General features: G+C 34.8%; 1 protein-coding gene across 3 annotated transcripts in view; it reads left to right on the top strand.

The window, feature by feature from the left end:
- Nucleotides 1-17,953, top strand: part of ACER3 (alkaline ceramidase 3) — a 178,707-nt gene that overhangs the window by 48,217 nt on the left and 112,537 nt on the right. For all 3 annotated transcript variants that reach the window (XM_079103994.1, XM_079103995.1, XM_079103996.1), the window contains one exon: nucleotides 1,901-2,011. In XM_079103994.1, coding sequence (XP_078960120.1) covers nucleotides 1,901-2,011 — 111 coding nt within the window. Of the gene's footprint in view, nucleotides 1-1,900; nucleotides 2,012-17,953 lie in introns of those variants that run through there.

Genomic DNA, 17,953 nt, shown 5'->3' on the forward strand with positions numbered 1-17,953 from the left:
GAAGAAAATAAGGGTAAATTAATTTCTCTGTAGCCTTAGCGAAGGCCTTTCTAAAACCATAACTAAAAAAATCTAAAAGCAATGAGAGATTAATAAATTCTATTACATAAAACAATTAAAAATTATAGTACAAGATGTCATAAGTAAAAAAGAGAGTTTGCAACTCATAATGTAGGCTAATATTTCATTTACAAGAAGGGTTCCTTCTTATAGAAGAAGAAAAGACCAGTAAAGAAAGTGACAAATGACAGGAATATTCATTTCATAGGCAAAGAAATGTCCCTAAGCATATACAATGATCCCTATGCTCATTCATGAGAGAGAGGACAGTGCATTTATATATTCTTTTAATCCTTTTTTGCTCAATATATTGATTCACTTTGACTTGACAGTCTCATTTTTTGGGAGTCTGTTTTACAGATGAAACTATACATGTTTACACAAACACACAGACATGTATATACATAGTAGTTTTTGGTATTTAGGGAGATTGGATCCAAGACCTTGCCCCAGTGAATACTAAAATCTGCAGATGCTCAGTTTCCTTATTTAAGATGGCATGGTATATGCATATAATCTGTGATACTATAATCCCACATATTTCAATCATCTGTTACTTGCAATACCTAATATAAATTCTGTCTAAATAGTTGTTATATTGTACCGTTTGGGGAATAATGACAAGAAAAAAGTCTGTACATGTTTAGTACAGACACAAATTTTTTAAAATATTTTCAATCCTTGGTTGGTTGAATCTACCAATGCAGAGTTCATTAATATGGAGGACTAATACTATATGGTCATTCATTACAGTATTGAATGTAATGGTAAGAATTGAAAATAAACTATTCAGCAATAGAGGTCTGGTTCACTAAACTATAGTACAGATTTTCCAACACTTTTATACAGTACCCAACAACATTTTGTCGCAAACTTTTTAATATATAAAATTGCCTATCTTTTTTTGTCTTTTTCTTCCTATAAATTTCCTGCAGTTCTTGGTTCTCCTACTTTGGCTTGAACTGGGTGGTCTGTTTCTTTTGTACAGCAGTCATCTTGGTCCTTTTCTTTACTCTCTCCTTTTTGCAGCACGTGTTTCTTAGATCTTGTTGTCTTTACAAGTATAATTTTTTGATTTTTGTTTGTTTTAAAATGCCTTTATTATACTTTCAATTGTTAATTTGTCTTGATATTAGAACCTATGTTGAAAATCATTCACTTGGAATTTTGAAGGTATTATGCCACTTTATTCTACCAACAGTCAAATTTATAAAATACCCTTTAGCCATTTCTTTTCCCATTTTACCTACTTATTTCTGCCATTGGGGTTTATATTTTCCCTTTGCTGTTCATATTGAACTTTGTTTTTGCAAAGAAGAAAGTAAAAATCAAATAAGGTCCATTACCTTTCATGTTTTACTGGGAACTAAAAAAACTTACCAGAAAAATGAAATCTTAAAAAGTCATGAAAAAAATAGACTCCAGTTTGTTGCTTTTCAATTCCATATACAAAATTAGCTCAGGTCTGTGTATTTTCATATCACTTTCATGAACCACACTTTCAGCATCATTGATACAGGCTGCCTTCTCTAACTCATTTATTATTGTATCTTCTTTCTGAGATCCTTTTCTTGCTTACTCTTAGAATTTAGAATCTTTAGTGGATGTGCTATGGAAAATTCTTAGTTTCATTTGTCAGAAAGTATCTTTGTTTTACTTGAATTCTTGTAAGAAATTTTTGTTGAATACAGAATTATTATTTTTTGGTACCTTGAAAATAACCTTCCCACTGTCTTTTTGAGATGTTACCCATTTAATTATTGGTAAGGGCCAAATGAATGTGTCTTTCTTTAAGTGTTATTGATTAATCCATATATCCTCTTGTGTTTTTCTCTTCTAGGGAATACAGTGAGTAACCTGATTATGATCATACCTCCAATTTTGGGTGCAATTCAGAGTATTAGAGATGGACTGGAAAAGCGGTACATTGGTTCTTATTTAGCACTCACAGGTATGTATAACATTGCATCTGAAAAAAAATGTATAATGTGCAGGTGGGCTGTTTTTCATTTCTAAAAGCTGTTTTCAGCATTGTGTTATTACACAACATATCCTGAAACTTAAAAACTTAAAACTCCATAAACTTTGCCAGTGAATTGAACTACATGTTGAATGAACTTTTTTTTTAAATTACATAATATTTCAGGCAAACATCTCTTAAAACCCAACTTTGTCAGATCTTAACATTTTGTAATATTTGTTTCAAATCTGAACTTTTTCTATTTCAAGGGACTATATTAGAGCAGATAAAATTGGGACTTCTTTTGTATTTCTGCTTGATTCCCCCTTAGCCTCCCAACCCCACCCCCAAGAGCTAACCTCTATCCTGAATTCTATCCTTATAACTTTTTTTGATTCTTATAACTTTCTCAGATGCTTTTATGTACATACTACACACATGTATCCTTAAATGTATACATAATATTTTTAAAGTGCATATAGTATGGTTTTGCATAGTTGTATACTTTTGGAAATAATGCCCTACTATATTTAACCTTTTGCAATTTATTCATATTTCTCCACTTGCCTGTGAGGGAGACATTGTCTTAGTTATCTTTGTACCCCCATGGTCCTCAGTAAATGGTAGATGGATGGATGAATCAACTTTCCCAGGGCCTAAGGTGGGAAAATCACTTCTGTCATGTTCTTGCATCATCATGATAAAGAAAAAAAAAAGTGAAGGAAGGGGGTTCTAGTTTGTTTTATTAATATAACTCTCTAAACATTTGTTTTATATAACTCTAAACACAATTTTTTTTTGTTTTAGCTCACTTTGGGTATTATTAATACAAGGACAGAAAGGACTTCTAATTATCACAAAACAGTAAACTAGTATATCATGTCATATTCTACTGTAAATAAATTAATCATTGAATGTGAGAGACTTCAGAATCTTTTACTCATATGATGGAGTTTTTGATTTATCTCAAAAAGAAGACACCCATAAATAGGCCTTAACTTTGTATCTTGGTTTAAGAATGTTTATAAAATACAATCAAATCATATTAAAAACTTTATTAGTCTGACCAAAGGGAGCGGTCTTGAATTAGGAAACTTGTAAGCCACCCAAAATCTTTACTCTGTACATAAAATGGACAGGCAAAAAAAAAAAAAATCATACAAAATTACTCTAAATGGAAAACAGAATCAAAACCTTTTGGCCAATGCAAATTCTTTCCACAACTAACTGTGAAACAGAAGGAAACCATAACACAATCCTCCTAATTGAATTAAATAGCCTTAAGCAAAGAAACAAATAAAAAATTTAAAAGGTAGAGCTGCAAGATGATAGAATAAAAATGGTTACCCACTCATATGTCCCTATAACACCAAGAATTCTGCATCCACCTACAGACAAAAGTACCTTTGTGAGAGCCTCAGGATTCAAGTAGGAGATTTGAATGGGATCCTGGTGGAGCCTAAGACCCAGGAGAGTCTTTTGAGACTGAGTGCAGAACCAAACCCAGGTGGCAGATATACTAATTTTGCTCCTGAGTTTAAACCTAAAAAGAGCCCTGTTCCCCTAAGGGCTCGACTTAAGCCTTGAATCTACAATCAAAATCATCTGCCAAGGGGTCCAGGAGGAATAATACATACTAGTGCCTTGGCAGAGAAGTTCAGTTACCTGCTGACGTTGATCTTGGCAGTGGACCTGAAAGCTGCCCTGTTGTGTCCGGTCCCCCTCAATTGTGGTCCTAACTTAGTACTACTCACACAAGGACATAGAGGGAGACTTACCCATCTCTAACAGTGTATCACCTACCCATCTGTCAGAACCTCTGTCACATGCTTGCTAGTCTCCATCTCACAGCAGATACTGAGGTGGCCTGCTGTTAGCTCTGGTATATCTCATTACAGTCAGGGAAATCACTTGTCTCTGTTAGGAACTGCTGAGAGATGCATACCTTCTGCTCCACTAGGATGAGCTTAACAGCCTCTGTCCCATAGCAAATCCTGAAGGGCCATCAGCTCCATCCCCTGTTGCTGTAGTTGGGCATCTGTCACACCTATGTGGGGAACTGGAAAGCTTTCTGGACTTGAGTCCCTGGCAAGTCAACATAGCCCAGGCAACCTCCTTGGTTCTTCCATAGACCTAGGTGGCTGGGCTCTGTATAAACCTTAGGCAAACCTGGTCTTCAGGCACTCTCTAGTACTAAAATGGCTTCAGTGGTCACAGGCTTACAGAATCCCAATCAGTTTGCCTAGAACTTCTGGACAGGATCAGTGAAGAAGAATGGGTACAAACAAAGCCAAGACTATGAAGACTAAACTCCCAGTTTCTCAGTGTGGAAACATTACACATCCAAAAGCATTATAAACAAGCAGGAGAATATGACTCACCAAATAAAATAAAGTGTCAGTGACTGACCCCAATAAGATGGAGATATGTAACCTGTCAAACAAATAATTCAAAATAGTTTATTATAGCAAAATTCAGTAGACTAAGAAAATACAGAAACAATTCATAAATTTATCAGAGAAGTTTAACAGAAAGATTGAAATAGTATTTTAAAAATTCAAGAAATCCTGAAGTTGAAAAATACAATGAATGAAACGAAAAATGCAGTAGATCAATCAACAGCAGGATTGATCATGCAGAAGAATCTGTGGACTCAAAGACAGGTTATTTGAATATATATAGTCAGAGTAGAAAAACAGAATGAAAAAGAATGAAGAAACCTCAAGGAATTTATGGAATAACATCAAGAGTAAATATATGGCTCATAGGAATTCAGGAGACAGTAGAGAAAGATAAAGGGATAGAAAGTTAAAGAATTTATTATTTAAAGAAATAATAGCATAAAACTCCCAACCTGGTGAAAGGTATATCTTTCTAGTACAGGAAGATCTAAAGTCACCTTTCAGGTTAAATCTAAGTAAAAGTACTCCAGGAATAATTATAATCATATTATTAAAGGTCAAAGCCAAAGAAGGATCCTAAAAGCAGCAAGAGGGGACCAAAAATACCCCAAATAACATAAAAAGGACTCTCAATACACCTAATTTCAGACTTCTCAGCAGGAACCAAATAGACTGGGAGAGAGTGGAATAGTATATTCAAAGTACTAAAAGAAAAAAACCTGCCAAGAATATTGTACCCAGCAAACGTATCCTTAAGAAATGAATGAGAGAGAATGATTCACAGTCAAATAAAAGCTGAGAAATTTGTCATTACTAGGCCTTTTTTACAAGAAATCCTGAAGGGGTTTTCCAAACTGATAGAAAAGAATATCAATGAGTAACATGAAATTACCTGAAGGCATATAACACTAGTAAATAGTAAGTATGGAATCAAATGCAGAATGTGTTGGTAGAATGTATTGCTAAAGTAATGTAATGGTAGGGTATAAACATATGTTTAGAATGAAGGGTAAATGACAAAACCATTAAAATAGTATTAACTCATAGTTAAATAAATTATAAAATTATGTATACTGTGACAAATTCAAAAATATGTCAAGGAAAGGAGTAAAAGTATTAAGGTTTTTTGTTTTATGTTATCAAACTTAAGTTTATTATTTTCTTAATATAAACCTATAACTATAGAGTGCTTTTGGTAAACCTCATGGTAACCACAAAACAAAAACCTATACTTGATACCCTGAAAATAAAAAGCAAGGAATCAAAACATAATACTAGAGAAAAACAACCACAGAGGAAAACAGAGAAGAAGAAAGGATATACAAAACAACCCCAAAACATAACAATATGCAGTAGTAAGCCCTTACCTAACAATAATTATCTTGAATGTAAATGGATTTAAATTCTCTAATTAAAGGACGTAGAGTGGCTGAATAGATTAAAAAAACAAAACCCAACTATAGTGTGCCTTCGAGAGGCTCACCTCACTTTTAAGGACACACAGAATAAAAATGAGGAGATGCAGAGTGATATTCTAGTCAAATGGAAACCAAAAGAGAGTAGTATCAACTACAGTATGTCACATTAAAATAGACTTAAGTGCAAAACTTGTAAAAAGAGACAAAGGTGGTAATTATATAATGATAAAGGGGTCAATTCAGAAATTAAAAAATTGTAAAATATATGCACCCAACATCAAAGCAAATGTTATACATTTAAAGGAAGAGATATACTACAAGACAATAATAGGAGACTTCAAAACCCCACTTACAGCAATGGACAGATCATCCAGACAAAATCAACAAAAAAATAGCCGATTTAAACTGCACTCTAAACCAAATAGCCCTAACAGACTTTTTTACAGAGTATTCCCCAAAACAGGTGGACAATATACATTTATTTCAACAACATATGGAACATTCTCCCTGATAGTTTATGTCAAGCCACAAATCAAGTCTTAACAATTTAAGAAGATTTATATAATTTCAAGTATCTTTTCTGACCAACAAAATATAAAACTAGAATCAGTAACTGGAGGAACTTCGAAAACTGCAAATACATAGAAACTAAAGAACATGCTCTTGAACAACCAATGAGTTAATGAAGAAATCAAAAGGGAAATTTAAAATGTTCTTGATGTGAATGAAATTGGAAACACAATATACCAAAATTTTGGGGATACAAGGAAAGCAGTCAAAGAAGGAAGTTTATAATTCTAAATATCTACATCAGAGAGGAAGGATAATTGCAAATAAACAACCTAATATTGCAAAGAAATAGAAAAATAAGAACAAACTAAAAATAATAGAAGGAAGGAAATAATAAAGATCAAAGCAGAAATAAATGAACTAGAGACTAAAAAACACAAAAGATCAATGAAATGAAGAGTTGACTTTTTGAAAAGGTAAAAGAAGCTCAGAATCTGAAATGAAAAAAAAAAAAATACAGCTGATACCACAAGAATACAAAAGACATGAAGGACTACTGTAAACAATTATATGGCAACAAATTGGATGAGTTAGAAGAAATGGCATCAATTCCTGAATACAGTCAACTTACCAAATATTGATAAAGATAACACCTGCAGTCACTGGGGCAAAGGTGAAATATTTTAATAATTGACACTGGAATAAAAGAATGTGTGCCTTATATAATCAAAAGAATAAATTCAAAATTGATCAGAAACCTAAATGTAAAATCTAAAATATTACATGTACTGAAATAAAATAGATGTAATGTATTTATTTATTTATTTTTCAGGAGAGACCATTGTGATTGTTTATCAAGTGATTGATTCCATTTTCAAACCTAATCCTAAATTCTGTACAAATACATCCCTAGAACAAAACAGAATTACTATGGCAACTGTCTATTTGCTGTCGTATAACATTCGAGCAGCCTGATTGTTCATCAACCTAAATTAGGCGAACCACTGATGAGAAATGACAATCCTTTAGGAAATATGAATCTACATCAGAATCAGACATCAATTTGTGAGTTGTAAGTCCCATATTAATATGAGCTCTAAAGGACTCCACAGTGATTAGTAGTTCTCAAAATGTGATCCCTGGACCACCAGCAGTATCCCCTGGGAAATTATCAGGAATGCAGATTTTCAGGGCTCGCCTCTGATCTACTCAGAGACTCAATCTGTTTTGTATCCAGGTGAGCCTGATCCAACATCCTGGTGATGCTGATGTGTGCCCAAATTTGAGAACTACTGACTAATGTGTCACATTGATTGATTCAAAGATTGGTCCTACTCTGGTGGTAGTACAATGAAAAGAGGCATTCCTGGTATATCATAACAACTTTCTGGTCTCCTGTCCCCAAGCCCCCTGAAAACCTAGTCCTATGAATGTACTTACCATTTCCATGTGATAGATTTGTATATCCAGTGTTTGGGGAAAGACTTCCTGTGATTCAAAATCTAGATGTGTAAGGAGAGAAAAGGTTAGCCATGCATAGCAGCATATGCCTGTAATTCCAGCTCCTTGGGGGAGGCCAAAGCAGGAGGATCTGAAGTTCAAGGCCAGTCTGGACAAATTAGTGAGACCCTATATCAAAATAAAAAAATAAAAAGTACTGGGGATATAGCTCAGTGATGGAGCATCCTGGGTTCAATTCCCAGTATTACAAAAGAAAAGAAAAGGTTGACAGATTGAATTATATAAAAATAGAAATTTTTACATGATAAAAAATCATAAGCAAACTTAAAAGCAAAAGGCCAAATGGTAAAAGTATCTGTGATTCACCACAGTAAAATGTCTAATGTACAAGTAGAAACAACATGTATCCCATTTGTTTACAATAAAAATAAATTTTAAAAAAGACAAAAAGAAACTTTAAAAATAAAAAAGCCTAATATTCTTAACATAAAATGATTTTGAAATATTGAATATAAAAAGGACCAAATATCCAGTAGGAAAAAAATGGTCAAAGAAAATTCTCCAAGAGAAATATGAAAGTCACAAGTATAAGACAAAATACTTAGTGTACTCATAATAATGAAATTGCAAATGAAAACTACACTGATACATATTATTTCTCATTTATCAGATTGGCAATAAATCAAACACTTAACAAATGATCTTTTAAAAGGTGATGAGAAAAATAGGCATTCTTCATATCTCATCTTCAGTGAGGATGCAATATTTTTGTGGGTGAATTTGGCAATATTTAACAAAACTATATATGCATTTATCCTTTGACTCAGCATTCACACTTCCATGTAACTTTTGACATAGAATTCTAATTACATATCCCCAGTCTATACACAAAAGAAAATTCAAAGAAGTCATGAATTTAAATTTGCTGAGTTTACTTACTACATGTTTATTGGTAATAATAGAAGTACAGCAATTCTGAAGCTGCTATTATATGTATTTTAGGACTGAGAAAATGAGAAGCTATATTGATATTGTTAAGAGCTAAGGTTCTCACTGTGAAGGAGAAAGATTTGGGAGGGGATAGGCAAAGAACCCGTAGTATTGGGCTATAATGAGAAGTATCACCATAATTTCTTGAAACTATTTCAGATGCTCTATCTTTTGATAGAATCTGGAAGCAATGACTCTTTGATAGCAATGAACACACCTAATGCCCAGGTCTTGTTTATAAAACTCTTTCTCACTAAAAGAAATGAAAACTTTTTTGAGAAGTAGCTAATTTCTGAACTGAGGCAGGGAAAGTACAAAATGAATCTGGAACATCTTGTCCCAGAAAGTAAGAAAGTGCTTAAAAAAATAAGAAGGAATTAATGTCAAAATGGCATAGAAGGCAGTTTTGAAAAAATAAAACAATCTGCGCTTTAAAATGAAAAATTAAAGTAGTAGATTTTAACATGTAGTTTAAGAAAAGAATCTCTTAAGTTCAGGTGATTCTAAGAAACGAACAGCAAGAAATGAAAGCTTTAAAATAGATTGTCAGCTAATAAATGAGAACAGAATGATAGAATAATGGATAATAACTGACTCAGGCAAGTATCACAATCAATGTTAAAACTGTTGAGTGGATTAAGAAAATGTGGTATAGGCAAGACAGTGGTGCGTGCCCCTTATCCCAGCAGCTTGAGGCAGGAGGATTGAAAGTTCAAAGCCAGACTCAGCAATTTAGCAAGGCCCTTAGCAACTTAGCAAGACCCTATCTCAAAAGAAAAAATAAAAAGGGCTAGGGATGAAGCTCTATGGTAAAAGAGTAAAGTCCCCAATACCAAAAAAAAAAAAAAAAAAAAAAATGTGGTATATATACACAATGGAATTTTACTCAATCATAAAAAAGAATGAAATTATTGCATTTGCTGATAAAGGAATGGAAATGGAGAACATCATGCCAGTATAATAAGCCAGACTCAGAAAATCAAGGGTCACATTGTTTTTTTCTCATGGGTGGAAGCTAGAACAAAATAAGGGAAAGAAGGAGGAGAGAATCAGGTACACAAAAATACAGGGAAGATCAGTGGAGCAGGAGATTGAGAGGGAAAGAGGAGGGACAAAAAAGGGAAGGAAATGATAAATTAACAAAATCATATTATATGCACATGTAAATACACCACAGGGAATTTCACCTTCATTTCAAAAATAAATAAATGAGCAAAAGGAAGATCAGTAGAGTAAAGGAAGGAGGACAGGGGGAGGAAGAAAGGGTGGGAAAATGAGGGAAGAGAAACAAATCACATTCCATGCATGAATTATTTTGCCAAAATGAACCCAACTATGTATAACTATAATGCTCTAATTTAAAAAAATGAGTATGTACTTATAGTTGTGATAAATATGAAAAAGGAATTACCACAGGCTGGGGATGTAGTTTTGTGGTAAAGCATGTGTGAGGTCTTGAGTTCACTCCTCAGCACTGCACATGTGCGTACACACACACACTAAAATAAGCCATATTACCAAGTATACTGAAGGGGAATTGGGGAAATACTTTCTTGTAGTGTTTTCTCCTACATTGTATCCCTGAGAAAATGCCAAAATTTCAGGTAAGCCTGACTTCAGTTTAACTTACCATGCCAGTTATAGCTGCTTTGGAACTGATTCCTTTGTCTTAAAATTTATTTATTTGTTTGTTTGTTTATTTATTTATTTATTTATTTTTTGGGGGGGATGGGATACTGTGTTCCCCAGGCTAGCCTAGAACTCTTAGGCTCAAGTGATCCCCTCCCTACCTGCCACCTCAGCCCTCTGCAGGCATACCCACTGTACCCAGCTTCCTTTTGTCTGATATATTTCTCTTTCTCTTTACTTTTCTACTGTTTATATCCCAAGTGTACAAATTTTATGAAAATAATTCTCATAACAGGTCAATAGAAGAATCAAAGTTTTTGTCTTCACTGATTATTTTTCTAATTGGTATCTTAGTAAAAATCACTATTATTAACTTGAAGGGGGAATAAGAACCTATTATTTGTTTTAAGGAAACATTTCTAAATCAGCAATATTATTTCTGCTTGTATCATGAGAAAGACGATAGAGAATTCAGATGAGTTAAGTACTCCTTGTTCCATAGTAAAACTAAGAAAATAAATAGAAAACCAAGAACAAATTATTTGAAGCTAAATTCTGCCTGCCTATTTGGTTTTCAGTATTTGACATTAGTACTCTTAGAATTTTCCAAGATTTATGTAATATTGGATGATACTGTCTTTCATTAATTTTTATGAGGTCATAATATTTGCTGTTAACATTGAATTTTGAAAAGATAATATTATTATTCAAAGACCCTTTATTATATGCCAGGCTGTATGGCAAGTACATTAATTTATATTATTTCATTTATAACTTACCACAACTGTTAGCACAAAAGGACTATGCCAGACACAAACTTCACGGACCATTTAGCCTTTTATTCAGGAACAAAGTTTCATTCAGGAACGGGGTGGGCAGGAATGGGGTGACATCATTGGATCCATTTTCCTAGTGGAAAATGAACCCATAACAAAGGAGGGGACTGGGCTTATATAGGTAATACTGAGAGGTGATTTAATGAGCATGTCAGCTTGGGCACTCAGGAATTTGGGGTCTATTTTTTCTGGGCAAAATGGGAGGGTGTCTGGGATTTACGTTATTGGACCAGACGGAGGGTCTGAAGTCAGTGGTTGGTATCTGGAAAAGATTTGTTTAGGGAAGGATCAAGGCTTTGGCCTCTTCCCAGAGACTGCCTTTCTAGGGTTGATGGATACCTCCTCCTCCCCAGGGTTTGTTTTATCACTGGGAAAGAATGTATTGGGAAAGGATCAATGCTCTTAATATATGACTTTCTCATTCCCCTTTTCTCAGGTCTATTTTGGGAGTTTGTCATTTTCCATATTTAATAACAACCACTAACTCTTTTTAACCCATTTTATAAAAAGTGGTATTATAGAAAAGGGGAGATAATTTGCCCAAGACCACACAGCTAATATATGGTAGAGGCAGTCATGCCAGAAGCCAGTATATTAAAACTGTGCATTATTAAAAATAAAACCAAACTAAAACAAAACCTTTTCCATGAGATTTTTCTTTATCCCAAAGTCACAATTGTGATTTCTCTTATTCCTTTAAAATAGAAATATCTTCATTTATTTGTTCCTTTACAAATATTTTTGAGGCCATACTATGTATTAAAAAAAAAAAAATTGTAAGATCCTGAATTCAAGATGGTGGGCTAGAGGAAGGCTGCATTCCTTGTAGCTGCATGATCCAGATTCAAGCAGAGGGTATAGTGATCTGTGAGGTGGGTAAAAGAGGAATTTCACTAAAACTCAATATTGGACAGAGTGTCTTAGAGACCCAGAAATTTGGGTACATTAAACAAAAGAAAAAAGAATATACTGGAACCAAGCTGGTTGTGGCAGCAGTGGTTCAGCACAGAGGAGAGAACGCAGAGAAACACAATGGACAGATTTAGTACAGAAAATCCTGAAGACAGGAAAGCAGCCTGCCCTTAGCTGATTCAGAGACTGTACTCTGTATACTGGTGCATGAAAAGTTTCCCATGTTTCACAATTGGCCTGGAGAGCTGAGGCAGGAGCCATTTGAGGCAGCATTGCAGCAGCTCCTGCTGCAGTAACCTGGAGATCTGAGCAAAGACAGCTTCACGGTACCTAGCAATACAAGAGTGAAACAGGCACAGAGAATATTTTACCCAGGGAGATTCAAGTTGGAAAAGGGAAGGGGAGCCCAACTCACTTCCCCTTTGAGTCTGGCAGCTCCCAGGACCAGCTGAAGCAGGTGGAGAATCTGGACAGGAGTGTACAAATACACTCAGAGATTAAGTTTTGGAAACCTGGCAAGACTGTGTTCGTGGGCAGCAAAGGAGGGTGAAGGATTGGCTCCTCTGCCCCAGGAGTAGAATCCTAGGGAGACTCCTAAGATCCAGACTTCCAGCAGAAATCTGCAACTGCCAGGCCCTAGGGGTGTGTTGATCTGACCTCTCCAGAGTAGTCTCCACCCACCAAATCCCCTGAGGCCTAATTAGACCTAAGCCCCACCTGCAGGAACACCACTGATAGAACTGTGCAGTGCCCCACCCTGGAAGTACTTGGACCTGGTCTGTGAAGACAAAATTCTAGCTGACAGAATTTCCCATCCCATCCTACCTCATACTGAGAAGAAAAGCTGAGAATTTTTGAACTCCAGCTGGTAACTTGGTGAGTAATACAAAAGAAGGAAGAAGGGTTTAACAACCCTTGGCCCTTATTCTCTCACTTAGTATATAGCTCAAGAAGAAAGGGAAAAGGGAAAGAAAGATGGCTGGGCATAGACAGAGACCATATATTCTCATGTACTGTTTTGACCACCTCACTGAAAATTTACTCAATTTTTCATTAAGAATCTCTTTTTTGGACTGGGGTTGTAGCTCAGTGGTAGAGTGCTTGCCTGGCACATGTAAGGCACTGAGTTTGAGCATCAGCACCACATAAAAATAAATAAATTAAACAAAGATACTGTATCCATCTACAACTAAAAAAATTGTTTTTAAAAATCTTTTTTTTTTTCTTTGTGTGTTCTGATTGGTTCATGGTCATATGTACATGTACATATATTTTTTTCTCATTTGTAGCATTTTTAAAAAATGTAGTTTTTGTCCTTGCCTTGTCTTTAGAGGGTTAGGGTTTTTAGAGGGTTAGGATTTAGAGGGTTAGGGTTTAGAGGGTTAGTATATTTTGGTTTTGTTTCATATTGTTTTTCATTTGTCTGTTTGCCTTATTTCTCTTTTTTTAGTTCTGCTAACAACCAAATTCTATTGTTCCCTCTTTCACTTTTCCTTTGATTTTTCACTTGTTTTTCTCTTTTTTTTAAGGACAGCTGTTTATTTATTTATTTATTTATTTTTTATTGTAAACAAATGGGATACATGTTGTACATGGCGTAAAGGCATACCATTTGTGTAATCATAAATTTACATACGGTAATGTTATTTGATTCATTCTGTTATTTTTTCCCTTCCCCCCACCCCTCCCACCCCTCCCACCCCTCTTTTCCCTCTATACAGTCCTTCCTTCCTCCATTCTTGCCCCCCTCCCTAACCCTAACTCTAACCCTAACACTAACCCTTTCCTCCCCCCTTTGTGTGTCCTCATCCACTTATTAGCAATATCATTTGACCTTTGGTGTTTTGAGATTGGCTTATCTCACTTAGCATGATATTCTCCAATTTCATCCATTTGCCTGCAAATGCCATAATTTTATCATTCTTTATGGCTGAGTAATATTCCATTGTATATATATACCACAGGTTCTTTATCCATTCATCAATTGAAGGACATCTAGGTTGGTTCCACAATCTGGCTATTGTGAATTGAGCAGCTATGAACATTGATGTGGCTGTATCCCTGTAGTATGCTGATTTTAAGTCCTTTGGGTATAGGCCAAGGAGTGGGATAGCTGGGTCAAATGGTGGTTCCATTCCAAGTTTTCTAAGGAATCTCCACACTGCTTTCCAGAGTGGCTGCACTAATTTGCAGCCCCACCAGCAATGTATGAGTGTACCTTTTTCCCCACATCCTCGCCAACACCTGTTGTTGCTTGTATTCTTGATAATAGCCATTCTAATTGGGGTGAGATGGAATCTTAGGGTGGTTTTGATTTGCATTTCTCTTATTACTAGAGATGTTGAACATTTTTCCATATGTTTGTTGATTGCTTGTACATCTTCTTCTGTGAAGTGTCTATTCATTTCCTTAGCCCATTTGTCGATTGGATTATTTGCATTCTTGGTGTAGAGTTTTTTGAGTTCTTTATAGATTCTGGAGATTAGTGCTCTATCTGAAGTGTGATTGGCAAAGATTTTCTCCCACTCTGTAGGCTCTTTCTTCACATTGCTGATAGTTTCCTTTGCTGAGAGAAAGCTTTTTAGTTTGAATCTTTCCCAGTTATTGATTCTTGCTTTTATTTCTTTTATTTCTTGTGCTATTATTTCTTCTTCCTGTTGAGGAAGTCTGGTCCTAAGCCGACATGTTGAAGATCTGGACCTACTTTTTCTTCTATAATCTGCAGGGTCTCTGGTCTGATTCCGAGGTCCTTAATCCATTTTGAGTTTAGTTTCGTGCATGGTGAGAGATATGGGTTTAGTTTCATTCTATTGCATATGGATTTCCAATTCTCCCAGCACCATTTGTTGAAGAGGCTATCTTTTTTCCATTGCATATTTTTGGCCCCTTTGTCTAGTATGAGAAAATTGTATTTATTTGGGTTTGTGTCCGTGTCCTCTATTCTGTACCATTGATCTACCTTTCTATTTTGGTACCAATACCATGCCGTTTTTGTTACTATTGCTTTGTAGTAGAGTTGAAGATCTGGTATTGCGATACCCCCTGTTTCACTCTTCCTGCTAAGGATTGCTTTAGCTATTCTGGGTTTCTTATTCTTCCAGATGAATTTCATAATTGCTTGCTCTTTTTCTGTAAGGTACGTCATTGAGATTTTAATTGGAATTGCATTGAATCTGTATAGCACTTTAGGTAATATGGCCATTTTGACAATATTAATTCTTCCTATCCAAGAACATGGGAGATCTTTCCATCTTCTAAGGTTTTCTTTAATTTCTTTCTTTAGTGTACTGTAGTTCTCATTGTAGAGGTCTTTCACCTCTTTTGTGAGATTGATTCCCAAGTATTTTATTTTTTTGAGGCTATTGTGAATGGGATAGTTTTCCTGATTATTCTTTCCAAAGATTCATCACTTATATATAAAAATGCATTAGATTTATATGCATTGATCTTATATCCTGCTACTTTACTGAATTCACTTATGAGTTCCAAAAGTTTTCTGGTGTAATTTCCTGGTTCCTCTAAGTATATAATCATATCATCAGCAAATAGGGATAGTTTGAGTTCTTTTCCTATTTGTATCCCTTTAATTTCTTTAGTCTGTCTAATTGCTCTGGCTAGAGTTTCAAGGACGATATTTAATAGAAGTGGTGAAAGAGGACATCCCTGCCTTGTTTCAGTTTTTAGGGGGGAATGCTTTCAGTTTTTCACCCTTTAGAATGATATTAGCCATGGGCTTAGCATAGATGGCCTTTACAATGTTAAGGAATGATCCCACTATCCCTATTTTTTCTAGTGTTTTGAGCATGAAGTGGTGCTGTATTTTATCAAACGCTTTTTCTGCGTCGATTGAAATAATCATGTGATTCTTGACTTTAAGTCTATTGATATGGTGAATTACGTTTATTGATTTCCTGATGTTGAACCAACCTTGCATCCCTGGGATGAAACGCACTTGATCATGGTGCACTATCTTTTTAATATGTTTTTGTATGCAATTTGCTAAAATTTTGTTGAGAATTTTTGCGTCAATGTTTTTTAAGGATATTGGTCTGAAATTTTCTTTCCTCGATGTGTCTCTGTCTGGTTTAGGTATCAGGGTGATAATGGCTTCATAGAATGAGTTTGGGAGGGTACCCTCCTCTTCTATTTTATGGAATACTTTGAGAAGGATTGGAATGAGCTCTTCTTTAAAGGTTTTGTAGAACTCAGCTGAGAACCCATCTGGTCCCGGACTTTTCTTTGTTGGTAGGCTTTTGATGACTTCTTCTATTTCATTACTTGAAATCGGTCCATTTAAATTGTGTATGTCCTCCTCGTTCAGTTTAGGCAATTCATATGTCTCTAGACACCTGTTGATGTCTTCGAAATTTTCTATGTTGTTGGAGTATAGATTTTCAAAATAGCTTCTAATTATGTTTTGTATTTCAATCGTGTCTGTTGTGATATTTCCTTGTTCATTTCGAATTTTAGTGATTTGGGTTTTCTCTCGTCTTCTCTTTGTTAGTGTGGCAATTTTGTTTATTTTTTCAAAGAACCAACTATTTATTTTGTCAATTTTTTGTATTGTTTCTTTAGTTTCAATTTCGTTGATTTCAGCTCTGAGTTTATTTCCTGTCTTCTACTACTTTTGGTGCTGGTCTGTTCTTCTTTTTCTAGGGCTTTGAGCTGTAGTGTTAGGTTGTTTATTTGTTGAGTTTTACTTCTTTTATTAAATGCGCTCCATGAAATAAATTTCCCTCTAAGTACTGCTTTCATAGTGTCCCAGAGATTTTGATATGATGTTTCTTTGTTCTCATTTACCTCTAAGAATTTTTAAATTTCCTTCCTAATATCTTCTGTTATCCGTTCATCATATAATAGCATATTGTTTAATCTCCAGGTGTTGGAATAGTTTCTGTTTTTTACTCTTTCATTTATTTCTAACTTCAATCCATTATGATCTGATAGAATACAAGGTAGTGTCTCTATCCTCTTGTATTTGCTAACATTAGCTTTGTGGCATAATATATGGTCTATTTTAGAGAAGGATCCATGTGCTGCTGAGAAGAAAGTGTATTCACTCTTGGTTGGATGGTATATTCTATAAATGTCCGTTAAGTCTAGATTATTGATTGTGTTATTGAGATCTATGGTTTCTTTGTTCAATTTTTGTCTGGAGGATCTGTCCAGTGGTGAGAGAGGTGTGTTAAAATCACCTAGTATTATTGTGTTATGGTCTATTTTGTTTCTGAAATTGAGAAGGATTTCTTTGACATACATGGATGAGCCACTGTTTGGGGCATAGATGGTTATGATTGTTATATCTTGCTGATTTATGCTTCCCTTAAGCAGTATGAAATGTCCTTCTTTATCCCTTCTGACTAACTTTGGCTTGAAGTCCACACTATCTTAAATGAGGATGGATACTCCAGCTTTTTTGCTGAGTCCATGTGCATGGTATGTTTTTCCCCATCCTTTCACCTTTAGTCTATGAGTATCTTTTTCTATGAGGTGAGTCTCTTGCAGACAACATATTGTTGGATCTTTCTTTTTAATCCAATCTGCCAGTCTATGTCTTTTGATTGATGAATTCAGGCCATTAACATTCAGGGTTATTATTGATATATGATTTGGTTTCCTGGTCGTTTGGTTCATTTTTAAAATTTTATTTATTTATTTGTTTATTTATTTATTTATTTATTTGACACGACTTGTTTCCTCCTTTATTTGACAATTCCTTTAGGATAATTCCTCCCTTTGCTGATTTGCTTCTTTGTTTTTCATCTCTCCCTCATG

The sequence above is a fragment of the Sciurus vulgaris genome (assembly GCF_902686455.1).
Source record: "Sciurus vulgaris genome assembly, chromosome: 11".
Taxonomy (NCBI): Eukaryota; Metazoa; Chordata; class Mammalia; order Rodentia; family Sciuridae; genus Sciurus; species Sciurus vulgaris.